The 21,120-nt window shown below is 46.5% G+C and overlaps 1 protein-coding gene across 3 annotated transcripts in view; it reads left to right on the plus strand.

Annotated features, from left to right (window-relative positions):
* Positions 1-21,120, plus strand: part of NOS1 (nitric oxide synthase 1) — a 231,872-nt gene that overhangs the window by 202,525 nt on the left and 8,227 nt on the right. For all 3 annotated transcript variants that reach the window (XM_064379759.1, XM_064379761.1, XM_064379760.1), the window contains exons 21-26: positions 377-455; positions 8,701-8,894; positions 11,330-11,499; positions 17,584-17,794; positions 18,469-18,556; positions 20,144-20,265. In XM_064379759.1, the coding sequence (XP_064235829.1) occupies positions 377-455; positions 8,701-8,894; positions 11,330-11,499; positions 17,584-17,794; positions 18,469-18,556; positions 20,144-20,265 (864 nt within the window). The remainder of the gene's footprint in view (positions 1-376; positions 456-8,700; positions 8,895-11,329; positions 11,500-17,583; positions 17,795-18,468; positions 18,557-20,143; positions 20,266-21,120) is intronic.

The raw sequence follows: 21,120 nt of genomic DNA on the forward strand, positions 1-21,120 counted from the left end.
TGTTCTTCTAAACCGTCCTCTTCTCAACTCAACCAGATTTTCTTTTTGTTCTGCACTACCCACAACCACCCCACCCATCCCAACCAATGCCTGCCTCATCTCTTCTCGTCTGTCTCTCACTGCACTCCAGAGATCAGTGGAAGTGTCAGTAGAGGTTGAATAAAATGCCACAGAGGGTTTGTCTGTATTAATATTCTGAGACAAGATCTCGTTTTGTTTCCCAGGCTGGTCTTGAACTCCTGGCCTCAAGTGATCCTCCCACCTCAGCTTACTAAGCAGTTGGGATTACAGGCGTGAGCCACCTTGCCCCACCTGGGGAGTTTTTGTGGAACATTCCACCCCATCTCAGGAAGACTGTTGTTTTTCCTCCCCACAGGTCTATCCAATGTCCACAAAAAGCGAGTCTCAGCCGCCCGACTCCTTAGCCGTCAAAACCTCCAAAGCCCTAAATCCAGGTAGGAACCCCGTGGTTCATTGGGTTACCCACCTCTTCTCCTAAATGCCACCCACGATGGAGGAAAAGCCCTTGTGGTCACCAAGGACTGGCTATTTTCCAAACATTGCAAAGTGCCATCAAGACCCCCTTGCTACTTTGTAGCATCTGGGTTTCCTGCCTTCCTTTTCCCAAGCTCTAATCTGAAGGGGTGGGAAAAAGAGGTGGTGTTGATCTCGTGAAAAAAAACGAAAGAAAAATGTTTTCTGAGTAATTTTTAATAGTGGACTACACCCCCATAGAATTGCTACATGCTCATTGTACCACAGCATCTTAGCTGGAAGTCACTTAGTCCAAGTATTTCCTGTTGTGGATAATTTTTTTAATGGAGTGCTAAAAAATGGCTGCCCACACTCTGCTTAAATTTCTTTGGGTTGATGAGAGGCTCATTATCTCACAAAACAGCCCACTCTGTGTTTTGAAGTCCTAATTGTTAGAAATTAGCTTAATATCCAATATAATCAATTATCTTATTATCTAATATAACCAAAACATGTCTTCCTAGCAGTTTATTTTAAACCCAGTTTTACTCTCTGGTGACACCTAAGACAAGTTTATTTCTTTCCAAATGAGAGACCTACAAACAGCCAGCGACACTGACCAATCTCCCATGGGTCCTAATTGCTTCAAGTCATTCTTCCTAAGATGTGGTTTCCTTTTTCCAGTAAAAGGACACACTCTGTCCCGCTGGAAATGTCACTCTCAGACCTGGTCACAGTGCAGTAGAGGGCATGTGATCACTGCCAAATGTGCTGAGGTTATTATCACCGTCACCAATCTGAGCAGGATGCGCTAATGTTGCCTGAGATCGCAGGCGTGGTTCTAATGGCTGTTCTGCTCTTCCGTTAAAAGCGGTCGCTGCTGTTCTTAGACCTCACGTCGTCTCAAAATAATCAAACCAGGTCTGTCCATCTCTCTACTTGTATGAATAATTTTTCTCGCACTAATGAAAGTCTTTGCAGAGATTCCTATTGAATGGAATCTTTTTCACTTTGTAGGTACAGCAGAAGACCTTTTCAAGTCTTGATTTTTTGCACAGCATACTTCACTGCACTGTTTCACTGGGTTACCCACCTCTGCTCCCAGGTGCCACCCACAATAAAGGACAAGCTCTTGTTGATTCCAAGGACTGGCTGTTTTCCAATCATTGCAAAGTGCCATAGAGACCCCCTTGCTGCTCTGGGAACAGAGGTGGGTAACCCATTGAACACAAGAACAGTGCACTGAACTATGCTGTGCAAAGAATCAAGACTTGAAAAGGTCTTCTGCTGTAACTGCAAAGTGACAAACATTCCATTCAATGGGAACCAATGCAAAGACTTGCATTAGAGCTAGAAAAATTACTTATACAATAGAGAGATGAACAGACCTGGTTTGATCAATTTGAGATGTGATGTCTAAGAGGAGGCTCTTGGCTGGGCATGGTGGCTCACGCCTGCAATCCCAGGACATTCGGAGGCTGAGGCAGGTAGATCACCTGAGGTCGGGAGTTCGCGACCAGCCTGACCAACATGGAGAAACCCTGTCTCTACTAAAAATACAAAATTAGGTCAGGCGCGGTGGCTCATGCTTGTAATCCCAGGGCTTTGAGAGGTCGAGGTGGGCGGATTACAAGGTCAGGAGTTCAAGACCAGCCTGGCCAACATGGTGAAACCCCATCTTTACTAAAAATATTTTAAAAATTTGCCAGGTGTGGTGGTGCATGCCTGTAATCCCAACCACTCGGGAGGCTGAGGCAGGAGAATCACTTGAACCTGGGAGGCAGAGGTTGCAGTGAGCTGAGATCGTGCCACTGCACTCCAGCTTGGGCAATGGAGCTAGACTCATCTCAAAAAAAAGTAAAGAAAAGAAAATACAAAATTAGGCGGGCATGGTGGCACATGCCTGTAATCCCAGCTACTCAGGAGGCTGAGGCAGGAGAATCGCTTGAACACAGGAGGCGGAGGTTGTGGTGAGCCGAGATTGCACCACTGCACTCCAGCCTGGGCAACAAGAGTGAAACTCTGTCTTAAAAAAAAAAAAATAGAAAAAACATTAGGCTCTTGAGTTGAGCAGTCCTGGGTTCTAAGCCCAGCTCTGCCATGCACTAGCTGTCCAGCCTTGGGCAAGTCATTTAGGTGGTCTGAGCCCCTGTCTCCTTACCTCTAGAATGGGAATGGTAGCTATGAAGATTGCTAATGTTTTTCTAGAGCTTTCTGTGTTCCAAGCACTGTGCTGAGCCCTCTGTGCAGAATCTTTTATAATTCTAACCAGCCTGGGAAGTAGGTACGATTACCATACACATTTAAAATAGGAGCAACGACAGCTAAAAAATACAAGTGACTTTCTCAAGGTCACACCGACCCGGTTATCTGACGCCAAAGTCAGTGTGCCAAATGGCTACACAGATGGCCTCACCAGCATTGCAAGGCTGCTGAGTATTAAAAATAAGCTACGTAAAGCAACTAGCATGTCATAGGGTCCAGTCAGTATTCTTTATCCATCCCTGCTTCATGTCACCTGCAAATTTAGTGTGCATGCTTTCAATGTAATCTTCCAAACCTTTGATAAAAGTGATCCACAGAGATGAGCCCCAGGGCTCCCACATTCTTAGACTCCCAAACATGAAAGAAATGGAGTGGGAAATTAATCTCTGAATAATTAGTTAAGTGCAATTCAGAGCATAATGGCCTCCGATATAGAGAGGGACTCTAGTTGAAATATGTCTCTTACTACTTATTTCTGTCCTATGGGAAAGGATGATTTAAGTAGCATTGCATGAGAAGGTCTAATAATCTACTGGAAGTTTGTTTCAGCAACAAACTATGAAAGACCAGCTTACAGAATTTACTCCCAAAGCCATAGTACATAAGTAGCAGGAAACTTGCAAATGTTTTGATGCTAAGTGGACCCAAAAGTCCCCAAATCAGCCCCCACCCCCGCCAATCCAGAAGGGTACCTGACTCTAAGCTACGGGCCTAAAAGTGACTAGCCAGAGAATATTCCAAACAAGGTTAGAACTGGAGTGTAGAATTAAAATCAGTTATGAATTAGCACAACGAGGACCCAATCGTGCCTCCGTGTTTGTCTCTCTGAAAGCATGTTCTGTATTTTCAGAGTACCTACTTCCCAGTGCTTAAAGTGCTTTAAAAGCACTACCTATTTGTAACCTTAATACCATTTCCAGCTTCATAAGGTTTATTAAAAAAAAAAGAAGAAGAAGAGGAGGAAGGATAATTGAGTGGAAAAGCATGACTCTCCCATTTTCTCCTGCCCAAGGCTGAAGTTGGGCTATTTGGCCCAAAAGGCCATAACCAAAATATCACTAATCCTCCTGAGAGAAACCATTAATTGCAGGCAAAGTGCTTATGAGGAAATAGGCAGCCTTTTGAGGATGATCCTTGAAAATCTAAAGAGAAAAGTGACCGCAGTCACCATCACAGCCTAGAAATAAATTTTCTAATGCACATACAACAATTAGCAAATGACACAGAAGAGAGAGCATAATGGATCGCTAATGTGTGGGGTGTAGACGCTATGTCCTCGAAGTCAGGAGGAAGAAGGGAACACAGGACTTGAGATGAACCTCTTCAGGGAGGGTGGGCTTTAGAAAGGCAGAAGAGAGGACGGGGGTCCAGGAAGAAAGAACAGCAGAAGTCAAGGTCAGCACTGGGATGTTTGGGAGAGTGGCAGACATTACAATGGTGAGTTCTTGATCGGAAAAATGCTTCAGTCTCACCTCTCCTCAAGTAAAACTGCTTCTCTCCAGCCTTCCCCATCTCAACCGAGGACATCAACATGTGGCTTCGGCCAAAACCTCCAGTGTCATCCTCACTCCTCTCTCTCCCTCGCACGGGTCATGCAGTGCCTCAGCAGATGCCCCTGGCCTTGTCTTTCAACTACATCTCTGACCCAATACCTGGAGTGGAGCCACGGGCATCTCTGATCTGAGTGACTAGAATAGCCATCCAACTTGTATCTTGGTTTCTGAACTTTTCTCTAAAAAGATCATTTTCCAAAAAGCAGACAGAGGAATCTTTCCTTTCTTTTTATTTTATTTTATTTTTTTTTTTTTGAGGTTAAGAGTGGAAGTTTAATAGGTGAAAGAAAGAGCTCTCTGCTACAGAGAGGGGTCCTGAAGAAATGGGTTGCCAGATCTGCAGTGAAATACAGAGGGTTTTATAGGTGCCTGGGGGAGGAAGCAGTATTTGATTTACATAGGGTGCAAAAGATTGGTTGAACCAGGTGTGTCATTTGCATAGGGCGAGAAAAATTGGTTACGACTAGGTGTCCCACTTGTATAGGATATGAATTTCTGGCTGCCCCCATCCTAATCTTTTACTATGTAAGCAGGTCCTCAGACAGGAATCTTTTAAAACCGTAAATTGAAGGCTATCACTCCCTGCTTCACAGCGTCTGGTGGTCTCCTGCTGGACTTCAGGAAACTTCCAAACTCCTTGCCATGACAGGTCATCATGAGGCTCTTGTGATCCACCCCTCCCACCCTCCAAACAAACACTCAGCCTTCTTTCCCTTCCTTAAACATGCCGCCTTTTCTCTGCCTCTGGGCCTTTGTGTGTGCTCTTCCCTATCCTGGGAGTGCCGTGCCTGCAAGTCTCTGCAGGTCTCTGCTTAAGTGTCAGATCACCAAACTGTCTCCTCCGCCAGTCTCCCTGACTGTCCTATCTGACATAGCCCACTCCCCTCAGCCCATCACCACCCACTCATCCACATCACCAACCCCACCTGAGCTCTTTTAAATGACTTCTCAATGAGAATAGAGCATTTTGCCATCCTTCCCTATCACTCCATCACCAGTGCCTAGAACAGTGCCTGATACGCAATATACATGTGTAGAATGAATGAACTTCATTAACTTGAGTAGTTCACAGCTGACAATATTTACTCTTTTCATTGAAGAATGCATTTTCTGTCTTTTTCCATTTAATGCTGGACATTAGCAAATTATTATTTTATCTGCAAACCTATCATTGAGCCACTGCCAAATGAACGTGTGTGTGTGTATGTGTGTGTGTGTGTGTGTGTGTGTCTCGCTTCTGGATGTGGCTGGAAATAAATCACACAGAGGAGACACTCATGGGAGAAGGGAATAGGGCCCACATGGCTGCTGCTGTTCCATTGCCTCTTCCCCTCTCCCTGTACTTCTCAGTGTCCCAAGCTTTAAGAAAACGTTTAAAAATAGGCCAGGTGCAGTGGCTTACACCTGTAATCCCAGCACTTTGGGAGGCTGAAGTGGGTAGATCACCTGAGATCCAGAGTTCAAGACCACCCTGGCTGTGATGGTTAAACATTGTCTCTGCTAAAAATACAAAAACTAGCCGGGCATGGTGGCAGGTGCCTGTAATCCCAGCTACTCAGGAGTCTGAGGCAGTACAATTGTTTGAATCCAGGAGGCAGAAGTTGCAGTGAGCTAAGACCACACCACTGCATTCCAGCCTGGGCAACAGAGCAAGACTCCTCTCAATAATAATAATAAAAATAAATTATCTGCTTAGAAAGCTCTGCAGGCTGGGCACAGTGGCTCATGCCTGTAATCCCAGCACTTTGGGAGGCTGAGGTGGGTGGCTCACCTGAGGTCGGGAGTTCAAGACCAGCCTGACCAACATAGACAAACCCCATCTCTACTAAAAATACAAAACAATAATAATAATAATAACCAGGCATGGTGGCACAAATCCTGTAATCCCAGCTACTTGGGAGGCTGAGGTAAGAGAATCTCTTGAACCCGAGAGGCAGAGGTTGTGGTGAGCTGAGATTGCATGCCATTGCACTCCAGCCTGGGCAAGAAGAATAAAACTCCACCTCAAAAAAAAAAGAGAGAGAAAAAGAAAAAAGCTCAGCAGAACTGAGATTTCGGATAATTGGTTTCTGAGCCAATGCTATCCCCCAGAGATTCGGCTTCCCAGCAAAGCATCAGAGACGAACCCAGCAAGGTGCCCTGGGGCCCCATGGCCATTCAACGCCAGGGTTCTCAGCAAGTGGTTTGCAGAGTCCCCTTGGCTAAACTCCCAGCAGGGCCAGAGCCTGGACCCGCCTTCTAGCCCACCTGTCAGCCACGTTCCCATCCTGTTCCTTGTCTGCACGGCCACCCTCTGCCTCGTTCAAGAGGACTTGGGGGGAGGTGGATGTGCTCGTGAGCTAGCTCAGCAAGTTTGGGTCCTCTGCATTTCTATTTTGTGCAAATCCTGATGATCTGGGAAGAAAGCGGGAATTGATTTGCGGGCCTTTCAAAGGCTTCCTCTGGGTAGTCTTAGGAGGATCCCGAATTAGAAGCCCCACAGTGCCCCCTGCTGGCCACGGCCTCTGCTATTTCCTTCCTGCAGCTCTTTGGAGGTGATGTCTTTGCTCCCCAGGAACCAAAGACCGGAGTGAGCTCAGAGAAGGCGCAGTCATGCCAGTTCCCAGACAGGGCAAGATCTGCCCAGTGAGAGACAGTGGGACCCCAGACCCTAGTACTGCCATTCACTGTTATGGTCACTAAGTTCTCCACTATGCTAAAGGCGGGATGCCTTGCTTCAAGAAAATACTTGACACTCCTTCCTCCCCCAAAATAATGTGCCCGCTCAACTGTTTTTAACAATGGTGGCTATTTGTAGCACAAAAGGGTTCTTGGTTGAGCCAAAGCTCCTTTAAATAGCGAGTCCCATTGGGCTATTCAAGTGTTGATTTCTGTACCATAGAGAATATAGAAACTTCATGTTGAGGATCAAGCATCTCTATCCACTGAAAACTAATTGGCAATGAAGAAAAAGCAGATCCAAAAAAGCAGTCGTAGCTCAAAGGGTGCAAAGGATTTGATTTCTCAAAGTCTGATTGATCCTAGAGTTTGCAGGTATTGTGTGAAATGCAGTATCTGTACTGAAACTTTTTTTTTTTTTTTTTTTTTGAGACAGAATCTCACTCTGTTGCCCAGGCTGGAATGCAGTGGTGCAGTCTCGGCTCACTGCAACCTCCACCTCCTGGATTCAAGTGATTCTCCTGCCTCAGCCTCCCAACTAGCTGAGATTACAGGCACATGCCACAACACTCAGCTAATTTTTGTATTTTTAGTAGAGACGGGGTTTCACCATGTTGGCCAGGCTGTCTCGAACTCCTGACCTCAGGTGATCTGCTCACCTTGGTCTCCCAAAGTGCTGGGATTATAGGCATGAGCCACCGCACCCAGCCTGTACTAAAACTTTTTAAAAGACCAGAATAATCACATTCTGAGAGTTTATTCTTGAAAGCTGTTTGATTAGCACAGGCCTCCTGAACTTGAAACACAAAAATCGATGCAGAAAGGTATAATTTTGCAGGCATCAATGACTTCCTTCTGTGTTTTCTTTTTTGATCTCTCAATTTTGTAATATTGGTGAATTTATGCATAGGAGAAACCCGAGCTTAAAGCCAAGTCTTTTTTCCTTTACCGAGACGGACGATAGGAGGAACCCTGGTTGCCACAGTGGGTGGGGGGCGGGGAATTCCTAGGAGAGACAGAATTTCACAGATTGGAGACACCGCAGCCTGTGGTCCCAGTGAGGTGCTAGACCCTGAGAGGACCCCTGTTGGTACTGAGAATGGGGTGCTAGAATCCAAAAGAAGGGAATTAAGAAGGAGAGAGTGAAGAGCCATGCCCAACACTGCTTCCAGATCCAGCTGGGCCCCAGGAAGCAGCCATTGGATTTGCAGTGAGGAGTTCACTGGTGACCTTGATAAAAGCCTCAGTGAAGAATGATGGCTGGGCACTGGCCCTTACCTGTAATCCTAGCACTTTGGAAGGCCGAGGTGGGAAGATTGCTTCAGCTCACAAGTTTGAGACCAGCCTGGGCCACATAGGGAAATCCCATCTGTACAAAAAATTCCAAAATTAGCCAGGCATGACAGCGGGTGCCTGTAGTCCCAGCTACTCGGGAGGCTGAGGCTCCCGAGTAGCTGGGATTACAGACACGTGCCACAACACCCAGCTAATTACTTGAGCTTGGGAGATTGAGGCTTCAGTGAGCTGTGATCGCGCCACTGCACTCCAGCCAGGGCGACAGAGCAAGACCCTATCTTACCGAAATAATAATAATAGTAATAGAATGATAGGGGCACAGGCTTGATCAGCACAGGTCTCTGCAAGAATGGGAGGAGGAGAATTGCAGCCAACAAGGACAGACAAAAGAGCAAAGAAAAGGGGGACGTAGCTGGTGGCCTTTGTCCTATGGTTCCTCTGCAATTTCCTGCAGCCGCTCAACCATCTTCGTGCGTCTCCACACCAACGGGAATCAGGAGCTGCAATACCAGCCTGGGGACCACCTGGGTGTCTTTCCTGGCAACCACGAGGACCTCGTGAGTGCCCTGATCGAGCGGCTGGAGGACGCGCCCCCGGTCAACCAGATGGTGAAAGTGGAGCTGCTGGAGGAGCGGAACACGGCTTTAGGTAACATTCCCGGGGCCCTTCCCGGCTCTAGGGAGCTGCAGAGGCAGTGGCCGTCTGGGAAGAAGAGATCCGTTCTTCCCAATCACCAATCCAGGCAGGAGAGTGGGTCTCTGTCGCTGACAGCCTGTGAGACTGAAGATTTCCCCTTTCTCACGGCTGACCCACCTTGGCCCAACCAGCCAAGCAAATAAATGCCCACAGTGCCAGGCCATCGATGGCTCACCTTTGGGAGAAGGGGGCCGCTACCCTCCTTCATTGACTAGACACAGACTTTAGCACTAGACCCTCTTGCACTTTCCATCCTCACCACTACCCCTCAGGAAATCTCTAGTAGCCCATTGCCCACCAAGCGAATAACAGCTGAAGTCTGATCCTGCCTCCTTTTAGAATCAAAAGGTACTGTAGGAAGCTCGATGGCCAACTAGGAAATGAACCCACATTTTTTCAGCTGCTTAAGTGTCCATCCTTGAAATTCATATTGAGGAACTTTCAAAGGCAAATGGGTCTCATCTCAGGAACACAGGTGGGCTCAGGGGTCAGGGACAAGGAATCTCAGTGACCTTACCTAGCAGACCATGATACATGACCGTCACTTTTACAAAAGAGCGAGGATGTAAAGTCAGGACAGAATGTGAAAGTAGCAAATAGTCAAAGCGTGTTGAAAACCTCTTAGGAAGGCACTGCTTTAGAGAGACTTACCCTCTCTTAGGAAATCCTAGCTGAACGAGATAGCTTACGCCTGTAATCCCAACACTTCAGGAGGCCAAGGCAGGCAGGTCACTTGAGCCCAGGAGTTCAAGACCAGCCTGGGCAACATGGCAAAACTGCATCTCTACAAAAAAAACAAAATATATATATATATATACACACACACAAAAATTAGCCAGGCATCAGGCCGGGCATGCTTGCTCACTCCTGTAATCCCAGCACTTTGGGAGGCCAAGGTGGGTGGATCACCTGAGGTCAGGAGTTCGAGATCAGCCTGGCCAACATGGCGAAACCCCATCTCTACTTAAAATATCAAAAATTAGCCAGGCGTGGTGGTGGGCACCTGTATTCCTAGCTACTTGGGAGGCTGAGGCAGGAGAATCGCTTGAACCCAAGAGGCAGAGGTTGCAGTGAGCCCAGGTCATGCCATTGCACTCCAGCCTGGGCAACAAGAGTGAAAGTCCATCTCAAAAAAATAAAAAATAAAATAAAATTAGCCAGGCATGGTGGCACACGCCTGTAGTCCCAGCTACTCAGGAGTCTGAGGTGGGAGGATCACTTGAGCATGGGAGTTCAAGGCTATGGTGAGCTGTGATTGCACCACTGCACTCTAGCCTAGGGGACAGAGTGAGACCCTGTCTCAAAAAACTTAATAACTAAAATAAAAATAAATCCAACCCAGCCAGTTCTTCCTCTGTGTTGAAATAGAGCTTTTTATTTGGTGTTGCATCCCTGATGAAGGAGAGACTTATATATAGGGACCATATTTGATGAAAAGTGTATAGAAGAAGTACAATATAGTTGTTCGAACAAGGTCTGAAGCCACACTGCCTAACTTCACGCTTATGAGCTGTGTGACCTCGGGCAAATTCCTTAACCTCTCTGTGCTTCTATTTTTCTCAGTAGGGAGAAAAATAACACTAACCGTCTCGGATTGTTGTGATGACTAAATGAGTTGATAATATGAAATACTCAGGCTGGACACGGTGGCTTAAGCTTGTAATCCCAGCAGTTTTTTAGGCTGAGGCAGGGGGACCACCTGAAGTCAGGAGTTCGAGACCAGCCTGACGAACAGGAAGAAACCCCTCTCTACTAAAAATACAAAATTAGCCAGGCATAGTGGCACATGCCTATAATCCCAGCTATTCAGGAGGCTGAGGCAGGAGAATTGCTTGAACCCAGGAGGCGGAGGTTGCAGTGAGCTGAGACTGAGCCATCGCACTCCCGTTTGGGCAGCAAGAGCAAAACTCTGTCTCAAAAAATAATAATAATAATATAAAACATTGATAATAGTAATCAGCATATAGAATGTGCTACATAAATGTTAGTGTTTATAATGACAAACCCTAACATCCCATTCGAGGGTGAGAGGCTGCCAACGTGTGAAGACACATGGGGCCAAAATAGGCTTGTCTCTGTCACACGCAGCTGGGGGCTCGTCGTGTAGAATGCCAGTGGACTGTGTCATGCTATTGTAATATTCTTCTCCTCTCTTCATTTTTTTCTTAATTTTTGTATTCCTTTGCCGAATTACTTTAGGATTTGCTTCTTGCACACGTGAGGTCCCCTGGATTCTGGGCGTGGAAGGTGGAGAGCTAGGGGGTTGCTTGGCTGTGGAGCCACCCTGCTCCCCTGGCCCCATTGTCTGCTCTAGGAGCAGACCCGGACCCCCAACTTGGACTCAAGCCCTCCCACACCCACCCCTCACCCGCCTTGTACCTCCGCAGGCGTCATCAGTAACTGGACAGACGAGTGCCGCCTCCCGCCCTGCACCATCTTCCAGGCCTTCAAGTACTACCTGGACATCACCACGCCGCCAACACCCCTGCAGCTGCAGCAGTTTGCCTCCCTAGCCACCAGTGAGAAGGAGAAGCAGCGTCTGCTGGTCCTCAGCAAGGTAGGTCCCCAGGCTTTGCACAACGCTAGAGGGCACCTTTCACCTCCTCGTCATTAAAGGGTTGAAAACTGTTATTACACTAGGCTTCCGGCAGATGGCAGTCTTGAGCCAAGGGGGCCATTATTTGCAGTAGGTCACCATATTGGCTGGTCCAATGTGGCTGGTCTTCCCCCAGTTCTAAGGCCTGGCAGAAAGAGTGAATCCCTTGAATCAAACAGGTCCCTGGCTACAACAGAAATTGCTATTCTAACTCTGCCTTCCCTCTGGAACCTTGAGCTTCCATGAGTACCATCTTAGCCCGTGCTTAGGAGAAAAAGAAACAGAATCTCACCATGCCTTGGTTTAAAGATTAGGGTTTTTTCTTGTTTTTTTTATTTTTTTTTAATTTTTTATTTTTATGCATACTTGGTAAGTATATATATTTGTGGGGTACATGTGATGTTTTGATACAGGCATACAATGTGTAATAATCACATCATGCTGAATGGGGTGTTCATGCCCTCAAGCATTCATCATTTCTTCTGCTGGGAACATTCCAATTCCACTCTTTTAGGAAATACTAGATCTTATTCTTTTTTTTTTTTTTTTTTTTTTTCTTTTTTTTTTTTTAAAGAGAAAGAGAGAGAATAGGAAGGAGAAAAAAGGAAGAGAAAGAGAGAGAGAGAATGGGGAGGAGGGAAAAAGAAAAGAAAGAGGGAGAGAGAATGGGAGTATTGCTTTCTTGCCCAGGCTAGAATGCAATTTAGTAATGGGTATTGAAAACCTCTTTTATACTGATAATTATACTTAATGATGTAGTCAGGAAGGAATAAGGGAAGAAGATAACAAACAGCCAACCAATATTTAATTTAAACCTATGAAATGCTATGCGATTACTGAGGAGTGATTTACTTCCAATTATATAGTCACCTTTGGAATAGGTGTGAGGTGGTAATGTATGTTTTGTGTATTTGAAGTGGAGAGTTCTATAAATATTTATTAAGTTTACTTGTTCCGGGTCTGAGTTCAAGTCCTGAATATCCTTGTTAATTTTCTATCTCGTTGATCTATAGAATCGTTAGCTCTTCTTGTTGCATTGATCCTTTTGCCATTATGTAATATCATTCCTCGCCTCTTTTGATCTTTGTTGCTTTAAAGTCTACTTTATCAGAGGCGAGAATTGCATCTCCTGCTTTTTGTTTATTAGTTTATTTTTACTCTCTGTTCAATTGGTAAATCTTCCTCCTTCTCTCTGAGTCTTTGTGTATTGTTGGATGTAAGATGGGCCCGGATGCAGCATACCGATGGGTTTTGGCTTTTTATCCAATTAAAATATATATTAGTTTAATACCGGCGTTTGATGCTAGCTGGCTGTTTTGCCCATTAGTTGATGTGAATTTTTTATTGTGTTAAAGTTCTTTGCTTTTTGATATATTTTTGGAAAGGCTGATATTGGTTGTTCCTTTATATGTATAGTGCTTCTTTCAGAAGCTCTTGTAAAGCAGGCCTGGTGGTGGTGAACTCTCTAAGTACTTGTTTGTTCGCAAAAGATTTAATTTTTCCTTCGCACATAAAGCTTAGTTTGGCTGGATAGGAAATTCTGGGTTGAAAGTTCTTTTCTTTAAGGATGTTAAATATTGGTCCCCACTCTTTTCTGGCTTGTAGGGTTTCTGCTGAGAGATCTGCTGTAAGTCTGATAGGTTTCCCTTTATGGGTAACCTGACCTTTCTCTCTAGCTGCCCTTAGTATTTTCTCCTTCATTTCAACCCTAATAAATCTGGCGATTATGTGCCTTGGGGTTGGTCTTCTTGAAGAATATCTTTGTGGTGTTCTCTGTATTACCTGGAGTTGAATATTACCCTGCCTTGCCAGGTTGGGAAAATTTTCCTGAATGATATCCTGAAGAGTATTTTCCAACTTGGATTCATTCTCTTCATCACATTCAGGTACACCTATCAAACGTAAATTAGGTCTTTTCACATAGTCCCATATTTCCTGGAGACTTTGCTCATTCCTTTTCATCCTTTTTTCTGCATTCTTGTCTTCTCGTTTCATTTCACTGAGCTGGTCCTCGACTTCTGATATCCTTCCTTCTGCTTGATCAATTCGACTGTTTAAACTTGTGCATGCTTCGCGAAGTTCTCGTGTTGTATTTTTCAGCTCCATCAATTCACTTATATTCTTCTCTAAATTGTCCATTCTCGTTAACAGTTCGTCAAACCTTTTTTCAAGGTTCTTAGTTTCTTTACATTGGGTTAGAACAAGTTCTTTTAATTCACAGAAGTTTCTTATCACCCACGTTTTAAAACCTGCTTCTGTTATTGGAACACACGTGTAATCTATTAAGCCTTGTTCTTGTTCCGTTACTGATGAGGAATTGCAATCCCCTGTAGAGGGAGAGACATTCTGATTTTGAGTATTCTCTACCTTTTTACGCTGGTTTCTTCCCTTCATTATATATTTGTCCGTCTGTCGTCTTTATAATTACCGACTTTCTAACTGGGTCTCTGACGTCCAACTTGTTGATTCCCTGCACCGAAATCTGAGCAATCCACTGAGCCGGCCACAACAGCGGTGTTAAGATTGATGGTGCTTTTCTGCCCGGGAATCTCCGGACTCTGCACCAAGAACTGGCGTGCTAAGGCACCAGCAAAACCGCCACGCCGGCCACAAGAGTCGCCCTGGCGACCTGTGGAGCTCCTCCACTGGGAATCTCGTGGTCCGTGAGCAACTAATATTCGTCTGAAAGTGTGGCGTCCTCTCGTTCTCTGCGCTTTCACTGGGAGGTACGTGCCCGAGCTGCTAATCATCAGCCATCTTGGATCTCTCTCCCTTTTTTTTTTTTTTTTTTTTTTTTTTTTTTTTTGAGACAGAGTTTCACTCTCTAGCCCAGGCTGGAGTGCAGTGACACGATCTCAGTTCACTGCAACCTCCATTTCTCAGGCTCAAAGGATGGGTTCTTGTGCCTCAGCCCTCTGAATATATGGAATTACAGATGTCTGCCACCATGCCCAGCTAATTTTTGTAGCTTTTTCTTAGTAGAGATGGAGTTTCACTGTTAAACCCCTGACCTCAGGTGATCCACTTGCCTTGGCCTCCCAAAGTCCTGGAATTACAGGCGTAAGCCACTGCACCCAGCCTAGATTCTATTCCTTCTATTCCTGTGCCCATGAACCATCTCCACTTCCCCACCCCACCCACTACCCTGGTAGCCCTCCTTCTACTCTCTATCTCCATAACTTCATTTGCTTTTAGTTTTTAGCTCCCACAAGTGAATGAGAACAAGAAAAAGTTGTCTTATTGTGCCTCGCTTCTTTCACTTAACACGATGTCCTCCGGTTCCATCCATGTGGCTGCAAATCCATGTGGCTTTTGCCAATTCAGAGGAGCTGCAGGTGGGACTACTACAGATCAGAGGTCTCTGATTGTAAAATGAACGAAGCGTAGCATCTACCACCCTTGCTTAGACACCCTGGGCTCAAGACCAGGCGCAGTGGTTCATGCCTATAATCTCAGCACTTTGGGAGGCCAAGGCAGGTGGATCACCTGTGGTCAGGAGTTGGAGACCAGCCTGGCCAACATGGTGAAATCCCATCTCTACTAAAAATACAAAATTAGCCAGGGAATGATGGCGCATGCCTGTAATCCCAGCTACTCGGGAGCCTAAGGCAGGAGAATCACTTGAACCCAGGAGGCGGAGGTTGCAGTGAGCCGAGATCACGCCATTGCACACCAGCCTGGGCAACAAGAGCAAAACTCTGTCTCGGGGAAAAAAAAAAGAAACCCTGGGCTCACCTGCCCCAGCCCACTGTAAAGCCTTGCTCAGTAAGAATTCTATCCAGGAGAACCACCTACACTCCTCCCAGTGTGGAGGGTCCTTCCCAATAAGCAAGCCCCCAGCACAGGGTGGCTTAGCTTTCTTCTGCCGTCCAGGAGAGGGAATTGAATGATGGGCAGCAAGGAAGAGGCTCATTAGTGAGTGCATAATATTTAGAAATATGAAAATAAATACCAGAAGGTACACTTAAAGAGCTGTAAGTAGTTACCTCTGGGGAGCTGGAAGCAGATGGCAGAGGTAGAACAGGAGACCATTATTTTTAATCATAAGCTTTGCGAAGTTATTTAACTTTTCAGACTATCTACAAATATAATTTTGACTTACAACTTTTAATTAATGGAGGAGGGTGGCTAATAGGAAGAAAGACCATAGATTGCACTGTTGGTACCTTATTAGATTGCACCATTTTTACCTTATTTAAAGTAGATTTTGTGCGCAGTGGCTCGCGCCTGTAATCCCAGCACTCTGGGAGGCGGAGATGGGAAGATTGCTGGAGGCCAGGAGTTTGGAACCAACCTTGGCAATATAGAGAGACCCCATCTCTACAAAAAAAATTAAATTAGCTGGGTGTCACGGCACATGCCTGTAGTCCCACCTACTCAGGAGGCTGAAGTGGGAGGATCACTTGAGCCCAGGAGTTCAAAGCTGCAATAAATCATGATCTTGCAACTGTACCTGGGTGAAAGAGCAAGACCCCATGTCAATCAATCAATCAATAGTAGAATTTTATATAACCCATATATATTAGTTCATTTCTTCCAAAAAAATACAGACTTCAAGATAAGATTAAATGAGCAAGGATTTTTATTAGGGGAAACACCTGTGACAGAAAATGAAAACGGGATCAGATAAGGCTGGAAGAACCGTCAGACCTCAAAACAAATCTAACCCCATGCAAAGAAAAAGGAACGAAGGTTGGACAGGAATGTTCTAGACTGCAATGCAGCTTCAGGAAGGCCCAGCAAGGTCTTGGAGGAGTCCTGGGGCCTCTTGTGCTTGGTCATTGGCAGGAAGCAGCCTGTGGGAAGCCAGCGTGGCACCAACAGGGTGACGGATGTCAGTTTCAGGTGATGTCAGTTTCAGAGTTTCGAGGCCAGGGTTCTTGGTCCATTTTGCCCCTGCAGCTGCAGACACAATGTCAAGGATGCCATTGCCTATTAATACGGCCAGGACAGTCTTTAGGAACATGAGGAAAAGCTTTGTTATACCATGTACTCGCACTGTGGTCTCAGAAACTGAGCCTTCTGTGCCAGCAATCAGAGACTGCCTAGGGCATCTTCTGAGATTAAGAAAAAATAACTCCAGAGCTCCAGAGTGTTCCTCTGTTGCCTGGTTACAGCTGGGCTTTGCTGTCAACATGTCCCCAAACATGGTCCTCCACACACCCCAACATGATTTTCCGGGGCTGCCTCTCACCGTCATGAACATGACCCAAGCTCTCCAAAGACACATCTCTAGACTCTGCAACCAGCAAATCACAGGTCTGCACTGGATGCGTGCCACTCCCCCCATGAGTCATGACTCCCTTCCATAGTGCATCTCTCTTGACTTCAGGAGTGTGTAGTGACTCGGAACACATATTCTGAGGACACACTGTCTAGAGCAAGGGTCAGTTTCACTCAGCATCACCAGCTAGTTTGGGACTCATCTATAAAACTGGAAAATAGTAATACCTATTTCATAAGGTCCTCATGAGAATTAAAATGTGGCATAGAATAATTTCTGTTCAAGTGTTAACTATTATTGCCTGCTTGCTTGCTTTTCTTGTTTCTCTCTTTTTCTTTCTGTCTCTTTCCCTTCTTCCTTCCTTCCTCTTTCTCTTTCACTTTCTTCCCTCCCTCCCTCCCTCTCTCTCTCTTTCTCTCTTTCTTTCTTGTTTCTTTCTTCTGACAGGGTCTCACTCTGTCACCCAGGCTGGAGTGCAGTGGCACAATCATAGCTCACTGCAGCCTCAAGCACCTGAACTCAAGCAGTCCTCCCACCTCAGCCTCCCAAGTAACTGGGGTACTGCAGACATCCGCCACCACATCCAACTAATTTTTCTTAACTTTTTATAGAGACAGGGTCTCACTATGTTTCCCAGGCTGGCCTTGAACTCCTAGCCTCAAGTGATCCTCTCTCCTCTGCCTCCCAAAGCACTGGGATTACAAGCATGAGCCACCGCACCTGTCAACTTTTATTTTGCCTTCTTCCTGGATCCCCTCAGGTCCTCATGGGAAATATATAGCAGCTGGGTTCAAGCTTGTCTTTCCCTCTCCTCGGCACAGGGTTTGCAGGAGTACGAGGAATGGAAATGGGGCAAGAACCCCACCATCGTGGAGGTGCTGGAGGAGTTCCCGTCCATCCAGATGCCGGCCACCCTGCTCCTGACCCAGCTGTCCCTGCTGCAGCCCCGCTACTATTCCATCAGCTCCTCCCCAGACATGTACCCGGATGAAGTGCACCTCACTGTGGCCATCGTTTCCTACCGCACCCGAGGTGGGCAGAGTTACTGGGAGAGCTGCCTCCTCTGCACTTTCCCCCAAAGGGCCTCCGGAGGGCTCCCTAAACCACTGCCAGCAGGCTAAATCCCAAATCCCTGGGAAGAGACTCACCCACAAGACCAGAAAACTAGGGGACGAAACAGCATGTGAACTGTACCCTGGGGCAGAGCCAAGCCTGAGCAGAATTAGGAAAGAGGCAACATGGGTATTTGCAATGGCGCCCCCTCGTATCCCCAGAGCAGTAACTAGAACAAGCCACCATTACTCATTTCCTGGGAGAGCGCTCTGCTGTATCATGCCCTGCTGGTTGTAAGTCAGATAACCCAAGCTCTGCCCTGTATTTTTCCTCCTAGATAAAGCAATTAAAATGCACAGTGCCCAAAACAGCTCTGAGTCCCAGGATGCCAGCAAGCCACCAAAAGCACCTTCAATAGGGAAAGATGTGAATCCGACCCACCCCTACCCAATAGAACCCTGGCCAGTTGCACAGGCACGAAGTCACCCCAGCTATGCCATTTCCTCTTCCCCTTCAGAAGGAGGGATCCTGGAGAGGAATTCCAAAGGATAAACTTGGCACTGGCCTGGGAGCATTCTGCATTGGAGGGAGGGAGAGGGGAGGCTGTGCTTGGGAGCAGTGGGTGACCCTGACTGCCTTGGTTATTCTGCTAGATGGAGAAGGACCAATTCACCACGGCGTGTGCTCTTCCTGGCTCAACCGGATACAGGCTGATGAAGTGGTCCCCTGTTTTGTGAGGGGGTGAGTAAGAAGTAGAGAGAAATGAGCGATCATCTCAAATCTGCACATTGATGTTGAAAGTTGGGGTAGGTGGGCCAGTCTGAAGGGTTCTAGAGAGATGGCTGGGTGAGACAGGAGGAAGAACAATGTCTGGCATCTCTCTTAGTTGTTACGGAAACGAGATGAGACTAGCACAGCGAGCTAGGCAAGTCCTCTGGTCAATGTCAAGTCAATGCAACACACATTTATCTTGGGCGTGTACTGGGCCAGATGCTGGAGCTATCGTGGAAAACCCTCAAATACAGTCTCCACCATCATGGACTTTATGGGCTAGTGGAAATTCTAGCCAAATTCTACTGGTCAGTCCCAATCAGTCCCAGTTTCCTAGAGATGGGAAAAATCTAATCACCCCCATTAATTGGAGCTTTTCCCCCGAAACTCAGTTTTAAATGCTATAGCTGAGCCTAGACCTGTTATAGTTAACCTGTTTTGTTGATCATTAACTTCTCTGCCTGAAGAGGGCCTTGGCCAATCATTTTTCTCAACCGTTGAGGTTAGAATGTTCACAATACCGTTGATAATGATCTAAATACCATTGGCATCAGAGTCCTCTAAGGTGTTTCAAGCATAGAGTCCTGAGCGCAGATGTACTGCATGGTCCAGGAATCTGCACCTTGAACATCTCCAGGTGATTCTTTTATGCACTGAAGTCTGTGACTGCTTGATTTAAAGATCTCATGATTGATTAAATCAGTGGCTCTGGGCTGGGCGCAGTGGCTTAGGTCTGTAATCCCAGCACTTTTGGAGGCCAAGGCAGGTAAATCAGTTGAGGTCAAGAGTTCAAGACCAGCCTGGCCAACATGATGAAACTCCATCTCTACTAAAATACAAAAAAAGTAGCCGGGCGTGGTGGCACATGCCTGTAATTCTGGCTACTTGGGAGGCTGAGGCAGGAGAATCGCTTGAACCTGAGAAGCGGAGGTTGTGGTGAGCCAAGATCACGCCACTGCACTGTAGCCTGGATGAGAGAGCAAGCCTCCGTCAAAAAAAGAGGTGGAATGGGGGGAGGGTCCAGCAAAAAAAAAAAGAGGGAGAGAAGGGGAGAGGAGGGAAGGGAAGAAGAGGGAAGGAAAGTGACTCTCAAATCAGAGTGATTTTTGCACCACCCCACACCTGCCACCCAGGGACATTTGACAATGTATGAAGACATTCTGGGTGTCACAACTCGTGTGCTCCTGGCATCTAGTGGGTGGAAGCCGGGGATGTTGCTCAATACCCTACAATGCAAGGACAGTGCTACGACAAAGGAGTGTCCGCCCCCAAGTGACAATAGTGCTAATGTAGATAAACTCTGGCTGGAATTTGCTGAGCTCAGCAGTGAGAAGACTTGGGGCATGGAGGAAGAGCCAGACCCTGGGGACCCCCTATTTTTGGAATTCCCCTAATCGGTGAGACTCCCACCTTGAAAAGGGGTACCTGGCCCCGGCTGAAGAGCCATAAGTCTCACTGTATGTCTGCCAAAGATGGCCACCTGGTCTACCTAAGATTCAATTGTTCTTGATCGGATTTGAGCTCTGCAAGACTTCTGACCCCCTCTTCCTTGCCCAGAGCACCCAGCTTCCACCTGCCCCGGAACCCCCAAGTCCCCTGCATCCTTGTTGGACCGGGCACCGGCATTGCCCCTTTCCGAAGCTTCTGGCAACAGCGGCAATTCGATATCCAACACAAAGGTGGGTTACGGTCCGGCGGCCACTGGGTTCCCACCCCCAGACCTGGGGAGGCCCAGCTGTGTCTCAGCAGCCCTGGAGAACAGTCAAGGTGTCTCTCCTTGGCCTCACTGCCTCAGAAAAGGCAGGCGTGTAGCACCAACCTGACCCACAGCTGAAGTTCGTGGTGACATCCAAACAGCCTGTCCCAGGGCCTGAAATTCCATCCCCAGAGGACATTTCTTTGATTGTTAAGATATGATCCCTTCAAAAAAAATTCAATATCCTGGGAAAGATAGTCATTAGTCTTTATCAAATGGCTGTGCGTATAAAACTATTGCAAAGACTGTTATTCAAGAGCAAGTGCTATGTGAAAGACGTAGCAAATCAGCTTTGGGAGGAGAGAGAGGGAAAGAAACCCAAATCGTGGCATGCGTCGAACAAGGGTTTACTGAGCACCTAATAAGTGCCAAACACTGTAAGAGGCCCTGGGGGCATAGCAGTGAATAAGACAGAAAAATAACTAAAATAAAGGAAAACCTTTCCATTGATTTGAGGAATGATTATGAAATATCAATCAGTCAGTAAAGACTTGCCCCATGGAACTGTCATTCCAGTGGAATAGCTAACGTTTATAAAGTACTTGCCAGGTACCAGGCAGGGTTGTAATGTTTCACATTCGTTTCTCCCAACAGCCCTGTTATTTCCATTTTGCAAATAGGGAGGCAGAGGCTTAGAAAGTTGAGTACGTTGGTGGCTCACGCCTGTAATCCCAGCACTTTGGGAGGCTGAGGCGGGCAGAGGTCAGGAGTTTCAGACCAGCCTTGCCAACACAGCGAAACCCCATCTCTACTAAAAATACAAAAACTTAGCCAGGCA

The sequence above is a fragment of the Aotus nancymaae genome, unplaced genomic scaffold (genome assembly GCF_030222135.1).
Source record: "Aotus nancymaae isolate 86718 unplaced genomic scaffold, 86718_ANA_hifiasm-v0.15.2.pri h1tg000021l, whole genome shotgun sequence".
Lineage (NCBI taxonomy): Eukaryota > Metazoa > Chordata > Mammalia > Primates > Aotidae > Aotus > Aotus nancymaae.